Raw genomic sequence first — 22,383 nt, 5'->3', positions numbered from 1 at the left:
GTCAATGACAATCAAGCTACAATCTGTAGACCCAGAGAAGTTAGGTATAGTAGTTCTAATAGGTTTGGCTCCTATAGATTCATGTGTTTTAATGTTTGACCGCAGGTAGTGACACTGTTAGGAGGTGTGGTCCTGTTGGAGTAAATGTGGCCTTGTTGGAGGAAGTGTGTCACTGTGGGTGGGTTCTGTGGTCTCCTATTCTCAAGCTCCGCCCAGTGTGGAATCAGAGCCTCCCCCTGGCTGCCTGCAGATCAAGATATAGAACTCTTGGCTCCCCCAGCTCCAAAACTGCCTGCAGGATACCTGTTGTTTTAATAAAAGAAAATCCCAATCGTTCAAATTTACCAGTGAAGACTCAGGAGTCAGATGCAGGGGTGAAAACCTGCTAGCTCAGAGAGGCAGAGAAAGCACCGGGCTGACCTTCCTACTTAGCTCACATCCTGATGGAAAAGGCCCAAAAGGCTCACTGGCTCAGCTGACAGCCCAAGGCCGAAGACTTGCTGGCTCAAAAGCCAAAGGCCAAGAAGCTGAAGGAGCTCAAGAGCTAAAAGCCCGAGAGCCCCTTCTGCTTCTGCGCACTATCTTAAACACCCCTCAGCTTAAAGCAAAAATTACGGCGGACGGTTTACCTTGTCTCATCAAAGCTCGGCAGTTGACCCGCCTGTGTCCAGTTTGTTCAGTCTGGAGAGCATTCTGTCTGCAGTTGTGGCAAGGACAATTTCTTGCCCAATGGATAACTTGCTACATTAGAAGTAAACTCCACCATCTTCTTTGAAGTAGAATGGCTGTGATGCCAGTGAAAAAAAAGCCTGAAAAACAAGGTCAAGCTCGGGGCCATTTGACCCCTGCCCTAGTTACAAGAAACAAGCAAAACAAAAACGCCACCTGCAGCTCCAGGAAAACACCCAGGAAAGCCCCCACACAGCCTGCTCTCTGCCCCCAGTTAACCCGGCTGGAGCCAATCATCCTGCTCACATACCTAAGATACAGCAGCCCAACCAATCAGTTTAAAGGTCAGCTACTCCCCCTGGCTTCCGGTTTTAGCCTTTATAAGCAGCCTGTAACAGCTACTGAGGTCCTTTGCCTGCCTAGTGCTGAGAGACTCTGATACATCAATAATTGGGACTTCTGGTGTGTCAGTAATAAATTTTACCTATACCTCTCAGCTAGTGTGACTTGAGTGGTTTCTCGCGGCGACCCCCTTACCGAACTGGACTCCCAGGGTTCAACATTTTGGGTCAGGGTCCAACATTTTGGGTCAGGGTCCAACACTAGGAGCTGAAATATTTCATTGTCAAAAAAGTCTTTTATGAGTAAAACATCTTTAAATGCCGTGTTCTGTGGATCTCCAAAGTTCCTCACTCCTACCCCACAGCCAGCTTGGGTGCATGGCGGGGCTCTAAAGGAGCCACCTTCCACTCTCCGCATCGCAAGGTCATCTTGTACATCCAATGCTGGCCTCAAACTCCTGATTGTTTGCCTCAGCTTCCCGAGAACTGGGATTACGGCATACACCATCACACTGAGGGTCACTTTCCTATTAAGGCTGTTAAGGCTGGACATGTAGTTCTGTGGTAAAACCTTAGTTTTGGGGGTTGGTCTGATGCTATGTAATTTATTTATTTGTTTACTGCGGTTTTCGAGACAGGATTGTTCTGTGTAGCCTTGGCTGTCCTACACTCCCTTTGTAGACCAGGTGGGCCTTGAACTCCTGAAGATCTTCTTGCCTCTGCCTCCCAGAGTGCCGGGATTACAGGCATGCACCACCATGCCCAGTTTGAGGCTATGTATTTTAATGCTAATTATTGGCCTCCAAAATCTGGTCCTGAGAGGCCTCATTAAATAAGTCTAGCAACAGGCTTCAGTTTCTGTTAGTTCAGAGCAGGCCTGGGCCTCCAATCTTCAGAGGTAGAAATGCTGCAAAGCGTGGGAGGCCTTCTAGAGACAGCCATGACCTGGCCAGAGTTATTTAAAGATGGTTTCTTACTGCTGGTATAATTGATTAAGAAAGATATACTGGGGGCTGGAGAGATGGCTCAGAGGTTAAGAGCACTGACTGCTCTTCCAGAGGTCCTGAGTTTGATTCCCAGCAAGCACTTGGTGGTTTTCACTATAATGTGGTCTGATGCTCTCTTCTGGCCTGCAAATGTACACTCAGGCAGAGCACTATATGCATAATAAAAAATAAATCTTTAAGAAATGTTGGGCTCATGGGATAACAATTGAGATGTAATATGAATAAATTAATAAAATATGTTAAAAAAAAAAAAAAGAAATGCTAGGCATGGTGGCACATGCCTTTAATCTCAGCACTTGGGAGGCAGAGACAAGCAGATCTTTGTGAGTTTGAGGCCAGCCTGGTCTACAAAAAAGAGTTCCAGGACAGCCAAGGCTACATAGAGAAACCCTGTCTTGACACTCCCCACCCCAATTAAAAAAGAAAGAAAGAAAGAAAGAAAACAAACAAAAAGAAAAAGAAGGTTACACTGCAGGTCTGGAAATCTTCTGCCTTATGATGAACTAACTCATGACCTGGCCAGAGTAGCCCATGTTTACTCAGTTTGGCAGGACTTTCTAGCTTAAATGATTACTTAATACTCTTTGGAATTTAAATGTTTGTAAAAAGCTTACCAGGGGGTCCACATCCTGTCTGAGTGGTGATCCCAACATGCTAATGATTATCTAACCCCCCCCCCTTAGGAATTCCCCTAAACTGCCTGCTTTTAAAGTGTTGAAAGTAAACCTTGTATTATAGTTGAGTTGTATGGGTACAATACAATATATTAGAATAGGGATATATATAATGTGTGTGAAGAATAATCTTAAATTTGGATTCTATACCAATGAATCTAAATTAAACTTGTTTTGCATCAATATTCAAAATTCTACACCAATGAATTAAAAATAACCTTGTAACAATTAAAGCCTTAAGTTGAGGAGTAGGTTCAATAATCTACTTTTTGATTTATCATCCCTATATATTTCTATATTTCCCCTTCTTTCTTTTCAATCCCTATCTCCATACCTAAGAAAGAAAGATAAAGGAAAAGAGAGACAGCCCTGAGTCCAACCTCGTTTTCTCTCTGGATAAGACCAATAATAACTTATAACCAACTCCCACTGAAAATAAACATCTGTAGCCCAAGAGAGCAACCAAAACCTACCAACCCCCTATTAAGGGAAATGAGGCATTGTTCTCTTAAGGTTTCTTCCAGCTGATTTGGGATGAATAATACTTTTGTAGGGGCCCAAATAAAATTGGGGAGAATGGCTGGGTGGTGGCGGCACATGCCTTTAATCCCAGTACTCCAGAGGCAGAGGCAGGCAGATCTCTGTGAGTTTGAGGCCAGACTGGTCTACAAAGTTAGTCCAGGACAGCCAAGGCTAAACAGAGATACCCTGTCTTAAAAAACCAAAACACAAACAAACAAAAACCACAACAACAACGACAAAAGAAAGAAACAGAGATGACCAAACATGGCAACACATGCCTGTATCCAATACTGAAGTCGGGTTGAAGGAGCAGGAAAAAAGCGAATGGACGCCCTGGGTCTGGTGGGAAAGGAGCACATGGCTGGGTCAGCACGCATGGAGATGAAGAACATTCACAAATATTTTGGGATCATCTGTATGAAGAGGAATTCCAGGTGCTAGCTGGACATGTCCTTATAAGGAGGGAGGAGGTTTAACCTGAGGTAGCCTGAGATCAGGTTGGGAGGTAAAGTTAGTTTAGAAGGTTAGTATCTGCCATGCCCCAGGTAAAAACTACAGGTGTGTGTGTGCATTAAAGAATACCACCACAGCAACTCAGGATCAGCCCCTTCCACAGGGAAACAAACCAGTGAGCAAACAGTAAGGGAATGGATCCAATTCCTTTATCCGTTTATAGGTAAAGCTAAACTTAAATGCCACAAAGAATTAAGCTTTAGCTAGGCACTGTAGAGGGTTCCTGTATTCCCAGAACTTGGGAGGTGGTGGTAGGAGAATCAGGTTTCTAGGCCAGGCACAGCTGCTTGATTTGAGGACAATCTGTGCTACATGAGACCTTCTTGAACAAAACAACACACACACACACACACACACACACACACACACACACACGGATGTACATACATGCAGGAAGGCACACACATTCCACCTAAAGAAAAAGAAGCTTTGAGGCTTTGAGTGTTATGAAATATTTTTAGTTTTATTTAAGATATGACTTGGGTGGGTGCTGGAGAGATGGCTCAGAGGTTAAGAGCACTGGCTGCTCTTTCAGAGGTCCTGAGTTCAATTCCCAGCAAATACATGGTGGCTCACAACCATCTATAATGTGATCTAAGACTGTCTTCTACCGTGCAGGCATACATGCAGGCAGAGCGCTGTATACATACATAAATAAATAAATCTTAAAAAGTTTCTCAAACGAAAAGGATGGGAGAAAGGCTGGAGAGACAGCTGAGTGGCTAAGACCACTTGCTGCTCTTGTAGAGGACCCAGGTTCGGCCCTGCGTTTCCCCCACCCCAAGCCCCATCCCCCGGCACACACACACCAACAACCATCTGTACTGCCACTTCTAGGTCTCCAAAGCCCTTTTGACCTCTTGTGGGCACCAGGTAAAATACTCATGCACGTAACGTTTAAGAATCTTTTGTTGTTGTTTTGTTCTGTTTTTTCAAGACAGGGGTTCTCTGTGTAGCCTTGGCTGTCCTGGACTCATTTTATAGACCAGGCTGGCCTCGAACTCACAACGATCCGCCTGCCTCTGCCTCCCGAGTGCTGGGATTAAAGGTGTGACAATTTTTAAAAGACCATTTTATTATTGTACTTTAAAGTCTTTTCTTGTATATAACCTGGTGTGGTGATTCCCTTTAATCCCAGCACTCAGAAGGCAGAGATAGATCTCTGTAACTTCAAGGCCCACGTGGTCTATATAGCAAGTTCCAGGCCAGCCCAATTTACAGAGTGAGACATTGTCAAAGTGGGTCACACTGCAGCCCAGCCTTGCTTACAACTCATATGCCTTCTGGCTCCTGGAATTTGCGGCAATCCTCTTGCCAGTGCCCCAAAGTCTGACATTAGAGGCACAAGCCACTATGCCTGCCTTTTTTTAATGTATCAGTTTTAACGTATGTGTGCACCATAAAGTTGAATAAAATGAAAGAGGAACACAGAAACAGTATTATGAAACTACCATTAAAAAAAAAAAAAAGCCTGGTTTGCTAGTGCAAGACTTTAGTTCCACAACTTGGGAGACAGAGGTATGTGGATCTCGTTCCCTGAGTTTGAGGTCAGCCTGGTCTACATAGCTTGCACCCAGGGTTGCATAAAAGAGACTGTCTTCAAAACAAAACAAAACAATCTAAAAACATACCATAATAAGCTGTTATTAGGTGGCCTATTGGAAAGAGAACTGGTATTGCTGTATTGTTGTGATCACACCCTCCCTCTCAGAAAGTATTAATTTCCTACTGATGCATAAAAATTTACCTAAATATGACGGCTTAAAGCACCAATAGACTGGTGAGATGGCTCGGCAGGTAAGACCCATGGCTACCAGGCTGCACGATCTGAGTTCAGTCTCTAGGACCCATTTGGAGAATCAACACTCCGAAGCTGTTCTGTGACCTCCGCGCATGTGCACCATGGTACAAACATACACAGAGTACAGATGAAAATAACAATAATAAGAAAACCAGCAATAGACAAGTACCATAGCACATGCCTGTAATCTCAGTCACACAGGGAATGCGGCAAGATGACAAGTTGAAGGCCAAACTGGGCAATTTTGCAGGAGAAAATTTGAAAAAAAAAAATTTAAAGGGCCTAAAGACAGGAATGGTGGTGCAAGCCTACAATTCCTGCCCTTGGGAGACAAGGGGGAGGAGTTCAAGACCAGTCTAAGCTATATTGGTGAGCAAAAGAAACCTAAGGCACTACCATTTCATCTTCAGACTCCATTTAATCAATGGAGCATAGGGGTGCTGGGGACTTCCACAACAGCTGAACAGCTCCTGTTGTAAGGAGATGTTTTGAATCCAGCTATCTCAGGGACAGCTTCTCCATCTTGGGGGCAAAGTCAACTAGAGTTCCTGATCCGAGGCCCTGATTGATGATGGATACTCCCTTGCTCTACCCTGTGTGTCAAACTATGACTGAACGATGCCACAGCCCACCCTGCTCACCCATGCTCTATGGTTTGATCCTTTAAATACGCAACACAGCTTCCCTTCCCAAGCTGACAGGCTCCCTGCGTGCGCAGAAAATAAAGCTTGAGTTTTTAAGCTTCCGTCTCTGACAGTGACTGTTCTCAGCTTCCAGCTGGACGCCAACAACATGAGATGCAGTCTCAAAAAATATCTGGGGTAAGGGTTATAGCTCAGTCAGGAGACTGTGTACTTAGTTTGGACAAAGCCCAGGGTTTGATCATGGCCGCAGAAGAGGAAACATAGTTGCTCATACCTATAATCTCTGCAATGGGGAGGTGGTTGTGGGAAAATCAGACACTCAAGGTCAATTCTAATTACAAGAGTTTGAGGTGATTCTGGAGCTACATGAGACCTGTCTCAAAACCACAACAAGATCTGGGGGTACAGTTCAGTGGCAGAGTTACACATTAGGCCCAAAACCAAAACAAAACAAAAGGCAAAGGTGGAAGAATTGCTGAAGTTGATCAAGCCTGGGCTAAAGTTAAAAAAAGAAGAAAACAAAAATGTCTCAAAACAGGAGCTAGGGAGTACTTGCCACACAAGCAGAAAGACCTACATGCACATAAGAAAGCCAGGCATCACACTCTTCTCTAACCCCAGGCTAGTTCTGTGGGGCAGCCAGGACAGCTAGGGTTAGCTGGTCATGAGTCTTGCTCCACGTTCAGTGAGACCTCAAAGGATAAGTGATACACCTGGTTGTCCCCTTCCGGACCACGGTGTGCAGTGACAAGCCTGGCCTGTAAGAAAGTTGGTGCTGCATTTTTTTGTTTTTGTTTTTCTAGACAGGGTATCTCTTTGTAGCCTTGGCTATCCCAGACTCACTTTTTAGACCAGGCTGGCCTCAGTGATCAGCCTGTCCCTACCTCCTGAGTGTCCTGAGCTGTGTAAGAAACCAGGCCGAGGAAGGGAGCAAGCCGTAACAATCTTCCATGGCCGTTGCTACAGCTCCTGCCCAGTCTCCTGCGATGAACTATAAACTCGAAGCTGACATAAATACCCTTTTCTTAGACAAGTTGTTTATGGTCAAGTTTACCACAAGAGAAAGCAAACTACAACGGTAGCTAAGCATAAGTCCATAGCTTTTAAGTCACTCATCTATGCAATAATGCCAAATCATTTACCTAGAAAAACCGTATTTCTCAGAACTCTGCAACACACTACCTTAAATTAGCAAAGACTGTCCATTCATTTACATTATTTTATTTGGAAATGTTTAACAGTACAATGAAACTAAACTTCAGAGACAGTGAATGTCATCAGTTTAGGTATCATCAGTTTATTATAAAAGGGAGGAAGTGAAATTATTTACATGATGAAATAGTCGATAGCATCAGCGGAATGGGTAGCGTCATGTGACACATTTCAACAGTGATTTCAGTCCACGTACTTTCCAAGAATGTCACCGTCTCTAAATAAGAAATAATCCTGTGAATAAAGAAACCATTGGTTAAGACAGTAACAACAAACACAAAACTTATTATTTTTTTCTATTTGAAAATCTGTGTTCTTTTATGTATTTTTTAATTTAATTAATTTATCCAGATTACAACTAAATTGTTATCCCCTCACTTGTATCCTCCCGTTCCTCCCTCCTTCATCCTATTCCCCTCCCCTAGGTCTAAGACCGAGGGGGACCTTCCCACTATCATCATAGGCTATGAATGCCACCATGCCTCCCCACCAAGGGGAGGTGGTCAATTATGGGGCACCAGAGTTCATGTCAGAGTCAGTCCCCGCTCTCCACACAACTATGGAGAATGTGCTGTCCATTGGGTAGATCAGAGTAGGGGTTCGATGTTTACCACTTGTATTGTCCTTGGTTAGTGCAATACAAAACTTATTTTTTACATTATTAGCTTTACTTACCTTGTCATCTAGAACTACTTTGGTGCCTCCATATTCTGGAAGAAGAACTTTGTCTCCAACTTTCACACTGACTGGTTGAATCTCTCCCCCCTTAAGAAAACAGGTGCTTGTTAGCAAAGACATCTTGTTTGCAAGACACACAGTGAATTTATCATTTCAGTTATGTACACCAGGAGCCTCCTGCATCAGCTTTGTAAGTGTCATATTTATAGAAAATGTGCTCACTCAAATCCAGTATGTTCTTAGGTACCCAATTAGTGGTAAAGCGAATAGTTTACATTAACTGTAGATCCTTACTAATTAGAGCTACTGTAGCTACAATGTGAAAAAACAGTGGCTTACACTAAAACTACACTTCAGTGGGCACCTAAGGTTGGTTACTTTTTTAATTGTTAACTATCAGCACACCCTGTAGCCCCAGTTAAATAAAGCAGCTCATAAAACCAAATAGTAAATGGTAACATCTGACTTCTTGCAACCAAACAAAATTTGGTATTAGTTTTCTCTATTTAATACACATTTATTGATTCAATGCCCTTGTTGTCAAAAGATTAAAGCAGAACTCCCACTCCACCCCCCCAAAATACTCCAGAAGCGAAGTGAAAAACACTCAGAATAGTTCCATCTGCCTTCTCAAGTATGCCAACTAAAGCTCCCAATGGTGTCAGATAAGCCAACAGCCCGGCCCCCTTACCCCTACCATTTCACCCTTTCTTATTGGGGAAAAGGGGGAGAGTGCAAAGACAGGGTCTATGTAGCCTCGACTGGCCATTAATTCTGGATCCCGCTGCCTCTGCATCCTCCCCACACACCACTGCTGGAATTATAGTTTTAAAGTGCCTTATTAAATAAATACCTTCCAATTCTGAAAATGCCCAGGGTTTTATCTAGCTGCAGGATCATTTGTCTTAACTACTTACAATTTGAAGAGTAGGCTACAAAGTAGCTACCAAAGCCATTTCATTTTGTGAGGTTTTCCTTTTCTTTTTTGAGACATAGTCTCACCCTGTACCTCCCTTCTGGCCTAGAAGGCTCTACAATCCACCTTGGCCTCCAAAGAACCAGGTCTACCCGCATGAGCCACCATCTTAGCAGGCACTGGAATGTGGGGTGCTGCAGAGGTAGCTCACCGGGTAAAGGGACCCACGTGGCAGCTCACAACCGTCTGTAACTCCAAGACCTGACACTCCCATATAGACATACATGCTGGCTAAACACCAATGCACATAAAATAAAGGTTAAAAAAAGGGGGGAGGGCATAATCCCTAACATACTGGGGACCAGAAACCATACTACTTCAGCGAGACTTTGTCTTAAAGGAGTAAGGCGGAGATGCCTCTGCAAGGCAGCACAAAGACATGTGCGCATACACACACATTCGCAAATACTGTGTCTCCATTCGTTAGAATAAAACAATTCTACAATCCTTTCCCTTAATGTGTGGTTCTTTGTGAACTCGAATTACTTCGAAAACAGCGTCTGCTACTTAAAAAGCCTCTTTTGCTAACCTAGGATTTACTATTCCTTTTCTTCTCCAACACTCAAAACTCAGTAGTAGCTGTGATTTACCTTTCCTTTTGCGCCAGATCCCACAGCCACTACTGTTGCTTGCAATACTTTTCCTTGAGACTTTTCTGGAAGCATAATGCCACCTTTGGTTACGGTTTCGGCGGCACTCCTTTCAACCAACACTCGGTCGAAGAGCGGAAGAAACTTTCTAAACGCTTGTCCAGCCTGCAGAGAGGAATGTGTTCAAACAGTCTGTAATTAATTACGTTCGTAGTGTCAGAGTGCACCAACAGTTAACACCGCAAGCCTTAGGTCTTAAACGGGCCAAAGCGTTCCCAAACCACAAGACAATTCAAGTGTATCTTTAAAATATATTCTTCAACGTCTCGCTCTATATGAGACAAACTGAATTTCCATTCCACGTCTGTTGGGTGCGGGGCGGTGGTAGTGGTCTTCACTGCTCATCAGAAACCACACAACTTTCAACCGCAACCTTGGTCTACTCCAAGGTCAAACGTTTTCCTTTAGATTTTTTTTTTTTTTTAAATTCGAGTAACGCGGGGAGTGGTGTCAATTTGAGCCCGGGTCGTACTTTCTCCAACATAGGACACATGCACCAAAGCCCTGCCAAGGCAAGTGGGCTTGAGTGTGTGTGTGCATTCGGGTTCCCGCCCCCTGGCCCAGACGCCTGGCGCCGCACATGTGCGTGCAAAGAAGCCGTGGTGGAGAGGTGAGTCGCACAGGCCTCGCTTCTGCAGAGCCACGGGCGGCCGCCGGGCACCGAGTGGACCCCCTCCCCTGTCCTGCCAGTCCTATGGAGCACACGGGCACGCCGTGGGCCGCAAGCGTGCCGGCCACGACCCACTCACCATGACTTGCCACCGCAGCACCGGACTCTGCACTCAGGCCGCCGCTTGCAAGGAGAGTCCTGCGGTCCAGCTCCGGACACGTGAAAAAGGCCACGCCGCGCGCAGGCGCACTCAGCCCCTGAGCGTGCAAGAGGGCGGCCACGCCAGCGCGCGCGCCGATTGGTGGCGAGGGCCCCGCGCAAGGCTGCCGACGGGGGAAGAAAAGGGGAGTACTTTCTAGGCTTTTCCAGGCGGCCCCTGGAGGTGAAAGAACGAGCCCTCTGTCAACCCCCCCTTTCCGGAAATGACGCCGTTTGACTTTTGACCCACGGGAAGCGGGGCGCCTTCGGGAAGATTCTAGAACGGCGCTCGGCCCGGGAACTAGCGTACGGCGGCAGGGAACCCACGGGGCTGAGGCCGCTCGGGTACGGAGGGCGGGGGCCGAGCGCGCCGCATGCAGATTGCAGGGCTCCGGGGCGTCCGGGGGGAGCGGGGCGCGCGCGCTCGCGGGGCCGCTGGGCGGGGCGGCGGAGGGAGGGGACTCGGGCTCATTGCGGTGCGCGCCCTGCGCTCGGTCCCTCACTCGCCGCCGACGGCCTGCCTCGCCGAGTCCGCTCCCGCCGCCGCCCCGCAGGTACGCGGCCTGGGCGTGCACGGCGAGCACGGGGGCTCTGGGGACAAGTGTGGCCGCAGGCTCGGCTCCTTTCGTCCCGGCCCGGTAGAGCCACGCGGGTTTCGTCACGTGCGGCGGGGACCACGCGACCCAGGCCAAGCGCGGGAGCAAGGACGGGCTAGGGTGGGAACCGCTGTGGCCCTACGGTGCCACTTGGCGCCTCGCGCGTCGCAGGACTGTGATGGAGGGTGGTCGAGGTCCCTTCTCGTCCCCTCTGGCTGCAGGGACCGGGCGCCTTGGCTTTGACCTTGCTCGGGGCTCGTGGTCGGGAAGACACGTGGGGCCGCGCGGCTGGGCTGGGCTGCGGCCATGCTAGCCGCTATGCTACAGTAGCTCCGGGTGCATACCTGCGGACACCCCCCTCCTGAGTCGGGGTTTTGCACCGTCATAAGGACTTGTACAGTTCCTGGACACTTGCATCTGGAACCTGCCTCGCTTACGGCAGCCTGATTTTTTTTTCTACCCCGCCCCCCCAACCCCCACCCCAGACACTTTCGGAATAGGTCCGCGCTCCCAAGGCCGCTTTGGCAGTGAAAAATTAACTCGCGCCTGCAGGTGTGGGTGGCCATGGGGAAATGGTTTCTTGGGCTAGTGCTGTAGGTCAGGAGTGGGGGCGGTCTCCTTAGTCCTGAGGCTGCAGCGCCGTTTGTGGCCCAGGCACGGCGGTTACCAGAAGACAGCTAGCTGATCCCCGATCGAGCCTTCCGTGTTTTGAAACACAGGTGGACAAGTTTGTCCTTAGATAATAGTGATCTTTTTTTTTTTTTCTCCCTCCCCCAGAAATGCTTCGACTCCCTACAGTCCTTCGCCAGATGAGACCAGTGTCCTGGGCACTGGCTCCTCATCTCACTCGGGCCTATGCCAAAGATGTAAAATTTGGGGCGGATGCTCGAGCCTTAATGCTTCAAGGTGTAGACCTTTTAGCCGACGCTGTAGCTGTTACAATGGGGCCAAAGGTAACAGTATACTTAAATCATGTTGGTTAAAGGATAGTGTTCTGTAGCTGCAAGACCAGACTGTTTTGGTATCAAGTTTTGTGAAAATCTACTTTGCATGTGGTATATATCTTGGTGGCTTGGGGAATGTTACTGAAGAGTTCGGTAGTTGGCCATTCTGGTCTTTAACATTGCTTCAGCCGATTTGAGGGACTTTCGTGCAATGTGATGTAATAGAGTAGAAATAGCTCAAGGAGGATTTTCAAACTTGAGGCACAATTAATCTTGTGTGCGTGCTTGCATTAAATTTTGGATCCTTTCCCAGTACTTACAGGGTATAGAGGGGGAAAGTACAGGTCAAGTCTAATGATACCTCAAAGTATATAATTGAAGGTGAGAAGTTTTCACTTATTGTACTGAAATACTCAAATCTATGTAAGTGCACTTAAAGTCATTACTTTTTTTTAAGGTTTTGTCTTTGTCTGCATTGGTGTTCTGCCTGTCTGTATGTCTGTGGGTCCTTTGGAAGAGCAGCCTGTGCTCTTTAACCACTGAGCCATCTTTTCTCTCCATACTTTATGCTGCCTTCTGAGGCGGGGTTGTTATTGTGGCGCTGGAACTCTGTAAGCCAGGCTGTCCTTGCACTCTGTCTCTGCCTCCAAGGGCCTGGATAAAAGGTGTGCACCAGCACTGCCGGTTATGTTTTTCCTTTTTAGATGACAATTTGCATTATTCAGTAGGTAGTTGTCACCACCACACATCTCCAGGAGTGTTTTCACTTGCTCTTAGAAAGAAACGTGGTTTGGCTCTTTGAGAGAGTCTCCAGCAGCTTAGTCTGGCCTCTAACTCCCTGTGTGGCGAGGTTATCCTTGAACTCCTGATCCTCCTCCCTTCCACCCCCCAAGTGTAGGAATTGAGTGTACTGCTTCCTGCATGAGTTTATTAAGACAAGGTCTGTAGCCATAGCTGACCTAGCCTCAGATCAGTGCTGAGGTCAAAGGCTGTGATCAGACTCATGTGTGCTTGAGTAGGGAGCTGCAGTACTTTGATACGGTGCAGTCACTTTAAATTGGTGTACAGTGACCTAAAGAGGTGCAGAAACCCAGCACGCAGGAGGCGGAGGCAGGTTGATCTCTTGAGTTCTAAACCAGTCTGGTTTAGAAATTGAGTTTCAGGACAGCTGGTACTACACAGAGAAACCCTGTCACAAAAACAAACAAAAAGCTGCATAAAGTACTGTTTACATAGCTCAAGACAGAATAGCAGCTTGGTTCAAATTCAAAAGTTGCCAAATTGTGCCATATTTTGAAGTTACCTATAGAATAAACAGGAAGAACGTACTAGTCTTAACCTTGCTGGCTGGTATTTATTGAATGAATGTTAAAGTAGACCGAGCTTTAAAAATAGCAGTTCATGGGCTGGAGAGATGGCTCAGAGGTTAAGAGCACTGGTTGTTTTTCCAAAGGTCCTGAGTTCAATTCCCAGCAACCACGTATAATGAGATCTGGTGCCCTCTTCTGGTGTGTATATGTAATAAATAAATAAATAATATATCAAGGAAAAATAGCAGTTCGTAGCCAGCCATGGTGGTGCAGTCCTCTAATCCCAGGACTCAGGAAGCAGAGGCAGGCAGATGTCTGTGAGGACAGCGAAGGCTACACCGAGAAACTCTGTCAGAAAAGCAAGAAAATAAAAGAAGAAGCAAAACAAGTTCATAACCAACACTCAAATGCAAATGATGTGGAGAATGTCCTGGTGTTTGGTGGCCATCTGTGAGGGCCAGGCTCTGTCTCCTTTTGTGCCTCATTCAAGTTAGACTCCTGGCAAATGAGCGGAGTTCATTTTTGTCTGTAGACCTAAGAGTGTTGATGAACGTGGTCTTTGAGATTCATGTTGCAGGACGTTGCAAATGACAACTTTGAAGCTTGCCATTGAGGGTTGCTGTTCTCTTCTGTCACTGTAGGGAAGAACTGTGATTATTGAACAGAGTTGGGGAAGTCCCAAAGTAACAAAAGATGGGGTCACGGTTGCAAAGTCAATTGATTTAAAGGATAAATACAAAAATATCGGAGCTAAACTTGTTCAAGATGTTGCCAATAACACAAATGAAGAGGCTGGGGATGGCACTACCACTGCTACTGTTCTGGCACGTTCTATTGCCAAGGAGGGCTTTGAGAAGATCAGCAAAGGGGCTAATCCAGTGGAAATCCGGAGAGGTAAGAGTACCATGCCTCTTGTTTTGGTTTTGGTTTTTTAAGACAGGGTTTCTCTCTGTAGAGAGGCTGTTTATTACATTTGTTGGGAGGGGGATGAGAATATATATGAGAATATGTGTGTGCGCGCATTCTTGGTGGGGTTGCCCTCTCCTGCCTTTATGTGGGTTTCCAAGGTCACACTCATGCCTTCAGGGCTGTGAGTCAAGCACTGGACCATCTTGCCTGTCTGTTTCTTGGGTTTTTAACTTTTCTCATTTAATGGAAGTGGAACTACTTTACGTTTTGTTAAGGATGGGTAGGGTCTCCTCCTTCTTAGCCTGCCCTGGCTTGGTGCCCTGTATAATCCATGTGGCTCTCAAATTTAGAGCAATCCTCTTGTCTCAGTGTCTTGGTGCTGGGATTACACATGTGAGCTACCACTCAACATCTTGGTCAAGTTTTCAAAATGTTACTTAATTGTAAAATTACAAATGACTGTGTGCATGCCATGTCACTTGGTTCAATTAGGAGAGCACAGACACGAGAGCTTGCAGGGAATGTTAGGTATCTGTACGCTGGTACTCAGCTTGGGAACCATGATAAAATAAGCATTGTAGTGACATATGTTCTTGAACTAGGTGTCATGTTGGCTGTTGATGCTGTAATTGCTGAACTTAAAAAACAATCTAAACCTGTGACAACCCCTGAAGAAATTGCTCAGGTAAGGATTTTATTTCATGTTTGAAAAGACTTGAGTGGCTAATTTGGATCTTTTGGCTGTTCTAGAATTTGATCTATAGACCAGGTTGCCCTTGAACTCAGAGATCCACCTGCCTCTGCTTCTGAGGTGCTGGGATTAAAGGCTTGTCCCACTGCTGCCCTGCCTACTAATTTGGATCTTAGTGAATGGGTCTTTTGTTTGTTTGTTTTACATGGCTATAAAATAAGATTTGTGGTATTGGCAAAAATGTTCTAAAGTGCTGTCAATGTGCCCTGCCCTGTGTGGGTTCAGACCTGGTCCTTGAAGCATAGTAGGCAAGTGTTTTTTTTTTTTTTTTTTTTTTTTTTTATGAGTATGTGCCTGTGTGTGTCTGCGCCTGTGCGTGCATGAACCCTACGAGAAGGTGTTAGCCACTGTGTGGGTGCTGGGTACTGACCTGAACTGGAGTCTTAGCCACTGAGCCATCTTTCCAGCCCTTTTTGTTTATTCTTAATGTACCAAAAAATGGAAGGACTGAGAGTGCAGCTCCATTTAACCAGTACTTAATTAAAACTGCAAAATAACAGTTTAGAGGGAAAGAGGGTTGAAAATACTAATCTTATTTCAGGTGGCTACAATTTCTGCAAATGGAGACAAGGACATTGGAAACATCATTTCTGATGCAATGAAAAAGGTTGGAAGGAAGGGCGTCATCACAGTGAAGGCAAGTGTGGGGCTTAATATGTTTGATAACACCGTCAATGGGGTGTCTGTCAGCTGTTTTCCAAATTAAAAACATGAATGTTCTTTTATTGGAAAATCCAAAACATTCTGTTTTACCAGTTAAGACTCAGGAGCCAGATGCTCAGGTGAAAGCCTGCTAGCTCAGAGAGACAGAGAAAGCACCAAGCTAACAACTTTCCTGCTCAGCTGACGGCCCAGGGGGGAAGGCCAAAAAACCACAAGGCAAAGGAGCTAAAGAGCTAAAAGCTCCTTCTACTTCTACACGATGTCTTAAATACTCATCACAAAGTCCCTCCTAATGCCTGTCAGCTGCACTCTTGCTCTGCCTCTTGACCTAGGGTTAAATTAAACCCTATGTACAGAAAGCTCTTGGATTAAAGATGTGTGTTAGGGCTCAACCACAGGAAGCAGGGATGTACAGTCCCAATCTCAGGGATCACACTGGGATCAAATACCCTGCAACACATGAATCTCTTGTTTGTACCAGCACAGTCCCTTCCTTTGTCTTGACATCTGTACTGAGTGTGGGGATCACTGCTGGTCTGTGAATTGGGAGCTTTGCCTCCTAGAATAAATTTGGCCAACTTAAGTAATTTGTTCTCGGGCTAGCTGTAAATAGGAGGGAGGATGGAGGAAGGCTTCACTTTGCAGCTCTGACTGGCCTGGGACTATGTAGGCTTCAGCCTCAAAATGATGGCATTCTTCTGTCATCTTTTCACTGATGGGAGCAAAGGCGTGTGTCCCCAGGCCCAGCTTTAAGCAGTGTTTTCGTAGTTAGATACTCCACAGCATTTCTGTGCTGAGTCCTTACATTTGAGTAGTCTGTTGCTAACTTAAAGATTTTGTTTGGTTTTTGAGACAGGGTTTCTCTGTGTAGCCTTGACTGTCCTGGACTTGCTTTGTAGACCAGGCTGGCCTCGGACTTAGAGTGATCCACCTGCCTCTGCCTCCCAAGTGCTGAGATTAAAGGTGTGCGCCCCCACCGCCCGGCTGGTAAAAGATTGTTATTTTCTGTGTATGAGTGTTTGCCTGAATATGTGTGCACCACACGTACGCCTGATACCTCAGAGTACAGCAGAAACAGCAGAGTCTCTGGAACTGCAGTTGCGAGCCACCGTGTGGGTGCTGAGAAAACCTAACCTGACCCTGCAGCAAATGTTCTTAACCTTGAGCCATCTTTAGATTTAGCTTCCCAAGTTTTGTTTCTTCATTGAAATCCATTCCTCTAATTCTTTGGCTTTTATAGGATGGAAAAACCCTGAATGATGAGTTAGAAATTATTGAAGGCATGAAGTTTGATAGAGGATATATTTCCCCATATTTTATTAACACATCAAAAGGTAAGTGCAAGTCAGTAAATGAAATCTTTAAAATATACTTTAAGCTGTAAATAAACTGTCAACCATAGGCAGTGAGATGGTGAAATAAGTAAAAATAAATGTGTAATGTTTCAAAAGTTAATGGTTCAGTAAATGAAGAGAAAAATATGAGTTACTTGTCTATTTATAGAAGTAATTAGTTAGTTTTTTCAATACTATTAAAATTTGGGTTTACTGCTCATGTTTTTATAGGTCAGAAATGTGAGTTCCAAGATGCCTATGTTCTGTTGAGTGAAAAGAAAATTTCTAGCGTCCAGTCCATTGTACCTGCTCTTGAGATTGCCAATGCTCACCGGAAGCCCTTGGTCATAATTGCTGAAGATGTTGATGGAGAAGCTCTAAGCACACTGGTTTTGAACAGGTAATGGACAGTGGATTGGGTGGTTTATATATCTTCATGTAGAAGGTGATTTGTTTTACTTTTTTGTTTTTCAGACAGGGTTTCTCTGTGTAGCCTTGCCTGTCCTGGACTCACCTTGTAAGTCAGGCTGGCCTTGAACTCACAGAGCTCCACCTGCCTCTGCCTCCTGAGATCTGGGGTCAGAGGTGTGCCCCACCACTGCCTGGCTTGACATTTGTCACTTTTTGGACTTCATTCCATGCTTGATCTGTGTGTGTATCTTGGGGTTGCAGTGTGCAACGTAGTGTGAGCTCTGTTGAGTCCTGTGGGCTGTTAGAGACAGTTTCAAAGGCACATAGCCTCTGACTCCCACAGCTTCCCAGAGAACTAGCCATGTGTCTTGGTTAACACTGAGGTCTAGCTGTTGTCTGGAACACATTTAGATGAATAGAGATCCCCATCTCATTGTCCATAAGACAAGAAGTTGCTAGAAAAAAGAGTAGGACTTAGGAGTGGTTCTGGTAGTACTAGAACTTCGCGGGAACTAAGCTAGATGCTTCCTCCCAGCTTCAGTTCAAATGTTAACACGGTTAAATGTTCTTTACAGGCTGAAGGTTGGTCTTCAGGTTGTAGCAGTCAAAGCTCCAGGGTTTGGGGACAATAGGAAGAACCAGCTTAAAGACATGGCTATTGCTACTGGTGGTGCAGTAAGTAGATCATTGTCATGCTCCTTTGCTCGGTGATGCTTGCTCTTCTAGACCTCAAAGAATAGAATATACACTTCATAAATGGCTATGGCTGTTCCTTTCTATTAGTTATTTAGAACATACTGATTGAGTTATGGTCACATTTTTAACTTGCTGAGTTTAGCCTAAGAGTGGACACAAAATTTCTCAAAACTTAAATAAAACTAGTTCCAATTTCTTTCTTTTTTAAAATTATGGTTACAGTGCTCTGTCTGCATGTATGCCTGCAGGTCAGAAAAGGGCATTAGATCACATTATAGATACTTGTGAGCCACCATGTCGTTGCTGGGATTTGAACTCTTGGACCTCTGGAAGAGTAGCCAGTGGTCTTACATGCTGAGCCATCTCTCCAGCCCCCTAAAACTAGTTCCAATTTGTATATGATTTAATTTAGAGCTTGTTTTGAGATACCAGTGGTCTTGACATCTCAAAGACAAATAGCTTTTTTTTACTGTGTGTGTGCACGTGCGCATGCACGCACACACATTTTATCTGCATGTATGCACACCAGAAGAAGGCATCCACTTGACCTCATAAGACTTCAGTTATAGACAGATGTAAGCTGCCGTATGGATGCTGAGACTTGCACTAGGACCCCTGGTAGAGTAGAGCAGCCTGTGCTCTCAACTGCTGAGTCATCTCCAGCCCTAAAAAGCTGTTCCTCCACACAAAGTGTCTGTACATTTAGTGATGAGCCTGGTCTAGTGGAAGACATTAATAGCACACTACTCTTACAGGTATTTGGAGAAGAGGGCTTGAATCTAAATCTTGAAGATGTTCAAGCTCATGACTTAGGAAAAGTTGGAGAGGTCATTGTCACCAAAGATGACGCCATGCTTTTGAAAGGAAAAGGTGACAAAGCTCAAATTGAGAAACGTATTCAAGAAATCACGGAGCAGCTGGACATCACAACCAGTGAATATGAAAAGGAAAAGCTGAACGAGCGACTTGCTAAACTTTCAGATGGCGTAGCTGTGCTGAAGGTAAGAGTGACTTGCACTTAAGCTCTGAGCCAAATGACTGGAGGTTACCAATAGTAATTAAGTATCTTGTGGGGTAGGTATGTACGCACATGTGCACAACCGCACTTGCCATGGGTCACACATAGCAGTCAGGAGCAGCAGTTAGTCAAGTTAGCAGTTACTTGTCCACTGTGGTTCCAGGGAGTACTCAGGCCAGTGGGCTTGCCAGAGAAGCCCTTTGACCTAATTGAGCCATATCCCAAGGCCTTCTGAGTCTTAAATAGGCATCTGTCCCTGACTGGTGTTATGCTGCAGACTGAACCATTGCTTACCCTGTGTGGTACAAGCAATCTGACACCACCCAATTTACAGACTTTCTTTTTTCCTTTTCTATGTATCCATCTCTATCCTAGAAGTCATTTTATAGATCAGGCTGGCCCTGAACTCAGAGAGATGTCTCTGCCTATGCCTCCTGAGTGCTGGAGGCATGCACCACCACTGCCACAGTTTGCTTTGTTGCTGTGGGAAGTTCTGGAAAAGTTCTTTTTTGGCTAGTGGGATACAGTCCTCAGAAGAAGCAGCCTTAAGCAGACACTATACCAGAGTCCCAGCCACCGGTAACAAATAATAACCTTTTATTTTAGAACTGCTTTTATTTTTGCTTTTGTTTTGAGCTCTAACCTAGGCTAGAGTTGGGGTAACCTACTTGCCTTAGGCTCTCAAGTGCTGTTGTCACAGCTATGTGACATCACACCCAGCTCAGCACAGGCTTGCCCTCTAAATGGCTTCAGGTGGTCATTGCTAACTGTAATTCTTTTCGTCTTTAGGTTGGAGGGACAAGTGACGTTGAAGTGAATGAGAAGAAAGACAGAGTTACTGATGCTCTCAATGCCACAAGAGCGGCTGTTGAAGAAGGCATCGTTCTAGGAGGGGGCTGCGCCCTGCTTCGCTGCATCCCAGCCTTGGATTCACTAAAGCCTGCTAATGAAGATCAGAAAATAGGTAGAGATTAGCTTTTGAACGAGTTTGTGACCTGGTTCTGTTGTTGAAAAGTGGTATTGTTGATGCCAGAGAGGTAATTAACAATGTACCTTTATTTTATAGGGGGATGAGTCCTTTATCACACAGGACTTTGATTTTTGTTTTTATTGCTCTTGTCCTTAATTATTTTGTGTGTGTGGGGCCATTATTTTTGCCTGTATGTCTTGTGTGCTATGTGCATGCAGTGCTCTCAGAGGCCAGAAGAGGGCATCAGATTCCCTGGATCTGGAGTTAACTGTTGTAGTGATCTGCCACATGGGTGCCTAGGATCAAGCTAGGTCCTCTGGAAAAGCAGCCATCTCCAGCTCCCCAAAAGGGGGAAACAAAAGTAAATTTGTGAAAATGTGTTTTCTTTGTAGGTATAGAAATTATTAAAAGAGCACTCAAAATTCCTGCAATGACTATTGCTAAGAATGCAGGTGTTGAAGGATCTTTGATAGTTGAGAAAATTCTGCAGAGTTCCTCAGAGGTTGGTTATGACGCTATGCTGGGAGACTTTGTGAACATGGTGGAAAAGGGTATCATTGATCCAACAAAGGTAAGTCATTCAGCATTTCTTAAACATTGGTGACTTGCTCTGTTTTATATGGTTTTCATTCTTTCTTATTCATTTTACTAAAAATATTTTCTAGGTTGTAAGAACTGCTTTGCTGGATGCTGCTGGTGTGGCCTCCTTGCTAACCACAGCTGAAGCTGTAGTGACAGAAATCCCTAAAGAAGAGAAGGACCCTGCAATGGGCGCAATGGGTGGAATGGGAGGGGGTATGGGAGGTGGCATGTTCTAACTCAGAATAGTGTTTCGCCCTTATCAATGAACTGTGACAGGAAGCTCCAGGCAGGTTCCTCACCGCTAACTTCAGAGAAGTGACCTGAAGAAAATGACTGAAGAGAAGGCTGGCTGGTCACTGTAGCCATCAGTTACTGGTTCCCATCGACAATATACAATGGTTTACTGCTGTCATTGTCCATGCCTACAGATAATTTATTTTGTATTTTTGAATAAAGACATTTGTACATTCCTGATAACTGGGTGCAAGAGCCATATGCCAGTGTCCTGCTTTCAACTCAAATCACTGAGGCATTTCTACTGTTCTGTTACAGTCAGGATTGTAGCGCTGTGTCACCACATGAGAAGTTCAGAAGCAGCCTTCCTGTGGAGAGAGAATAATTGTGTACAAAGTAGACAAGTATCCAATTATGTGACAACCTTTGTGTAATAAAATTTTGTTTAAAGTTCCTGGTTTTGTTAGCTCTTCCGTGGTCTTGAAGATGAGCCAATCAGAGCACACACAGTTGGGTATATAGAAACACCCCACCTATGTTCTGAGGCCTGGTCATAAAGGAGAGTGTGTAGCCAGGCGTGGTGGTGCACACCTTTAAGCCCAGCACTCTGGAGGCAGAGGCAGGTGGATCAATGTGAGGTTCAAGGCCAGCCTGGTTTACAGGGTGAGTCTAGGACAGCCAAGGCTACACAGAGAACCCCTGTCTTGTAAGACCAAAAAAACGGGTGGTGGTGGTTTTTTCTTTTTGAGTGTAATCATAAGGTGTGCAGAATCTGGGAGCTGGCCTCGTCAGCTACTTGCTATGCTAGCAAGGGTGCTTTAACTTGGTTTCCAGTGCTGGAGATACAGAAATAGGGAGACCCCTGGGGCTTAGAGCTAGTCAGTCTTGACCAGTTAATGAGAGCTTCCAGCTTCAACCCTGAGGACTCAAAATTGTCCTCCAGCTTTGGTGTGTGTTTGCCCAAATATAAAATCAATAGTTTAGGAAAAAAAAGAAAAGGTTTGTGGGTACCTTGGTCAATACTAGCTGCTAAACACATTTTAACAAGCCTTCAGTCTAGGATTACCAGGGATCCAGCTAATTAAATAGGCAGTATGAGGCCCTAGGTTTAATCCCCCCGCCCCTGCAAACCTCCTTTATGTACATCCCAAACAGTGAAGTGTGCATTTCTTAGTGTAGAAGAATCAAGAAGGCCAGTTAAAGATGCAAGAATGTATTGTAGATTAAGCAGGCTCCAGAAAGCAAGATCTGGCTGTTTCCATAGTGTTTATTTGAACAAAGGATGGAAATTCCCAGAATCAGAATGAGCCAGAAATGGAAAAGGGCAAGCATGGGTCCAGTAGTTTAGCTGTGGAAATGTACTTGCATCTACTTAAAAAATAAGTAACCAAGAGGAAAGGAACCCTGACAGTCACTGCTTTCTCAGAAGAGAAAAATCAATAGTGTTTCCATTGGCAGAAATAGCCACAG

General features: G+C 45.3%; 2 protein-coding genes across 3 annotated transcripts in view; one reads left to right on the top strand and one right to left on the bottom strand.

Moving 5' to 3' along the window:
- LOC311596536 (MOB-like protein phocein) overlaps positions 1–10,581 on the bottom strand; it is a 47,974-nt gene extending 37,393 nt beyond the window's left edge. The window contains exons 1-4 of the mRNA XM_084780096.1: positions 10,437–10,581; positions 9,628–9,792; positions 8,059–8,148; positions 7,444–7,617 (exon numbers count right to left, since the gene is read on the bottom strand). Of these exons, the coding sequence (XP_084636222.1) occupies positions 7,567–7,617; positions 8,059–8,148; positions 9,628–9,792; positions 10,437–10,439 (309 nt within the window). The 5' untranslated portion in view covers positions 10,440–10,581 and the 3' untranslated portion in view covers positions 7,444–7,566. Of the gene's footprint in view, positions 7,618–8,058; positions 8,149–9,627; positions 9,793–10,436 lie in introns of the transcript that reaches the window.
- Positions 10,582–10,700: 119 nt separating this feature from the next.
- On the top strand, positions 10,701–21,367 carry HSPD1 (heat shock protein family D (Hsp60) member 1). 2 transcript variants are annotated; one of them, XM_084780094.1, is made up of 12 exons: positions 10,701–10,840; positions 11,869–12,044; positions 13,987–14,239; positions 14,857–14,939; positions 15,547–15,642; positions 16,909–17,002; positions 17,234–17,402; positions 17,989–18,088; positions 18,865–19,110; positions 19,917–20,091; positions 20,490–20,668; positions 20,763–21,367. In XM_084780094.1, the coding sequence occupies exons 2-12, from the start codon at positions 11,871–11,873 to the stop codon at positions 20,913–20,915; spliced, it is 1,722 nt and encodes a 573-aa protein (XP_084636220.1). In that variant the 5' UTR covers positions 10,701–10,840; positions 11,869–11,870; the 3' UTR covers positions 20,916–21,367. The 2 variants fall into 2 exon arrangements, with proteins under 2 accessions (XP_084636220.1, XP_084636219.1); XM_084780093.1 differs by lacking the exon at positions 10,701–10,840 and adding an exon at positions 10,896–11,049.
- The last annotated feature ends 1,016 nt before the right edge of the window (positions 21,368–22,383 follow it).

Source organism: Acomys minous (assembly GCF_964271855.1).
Source record: "Acomys minous genome assembly, chromosome: 4".
In the NCBI taxonomy this organism is placed as follows: domain Eukaryota; kingdom Metazoa; phylum Chordata; class Mammalia; order Rodentia; family Muridae; genus Acomys; species Acomys minous.
The sequence above is the reverse complement of the archived record's forward strand: the minus strand, read 5'-3'. Positions and strand labels throughout refer to the sequence as shown.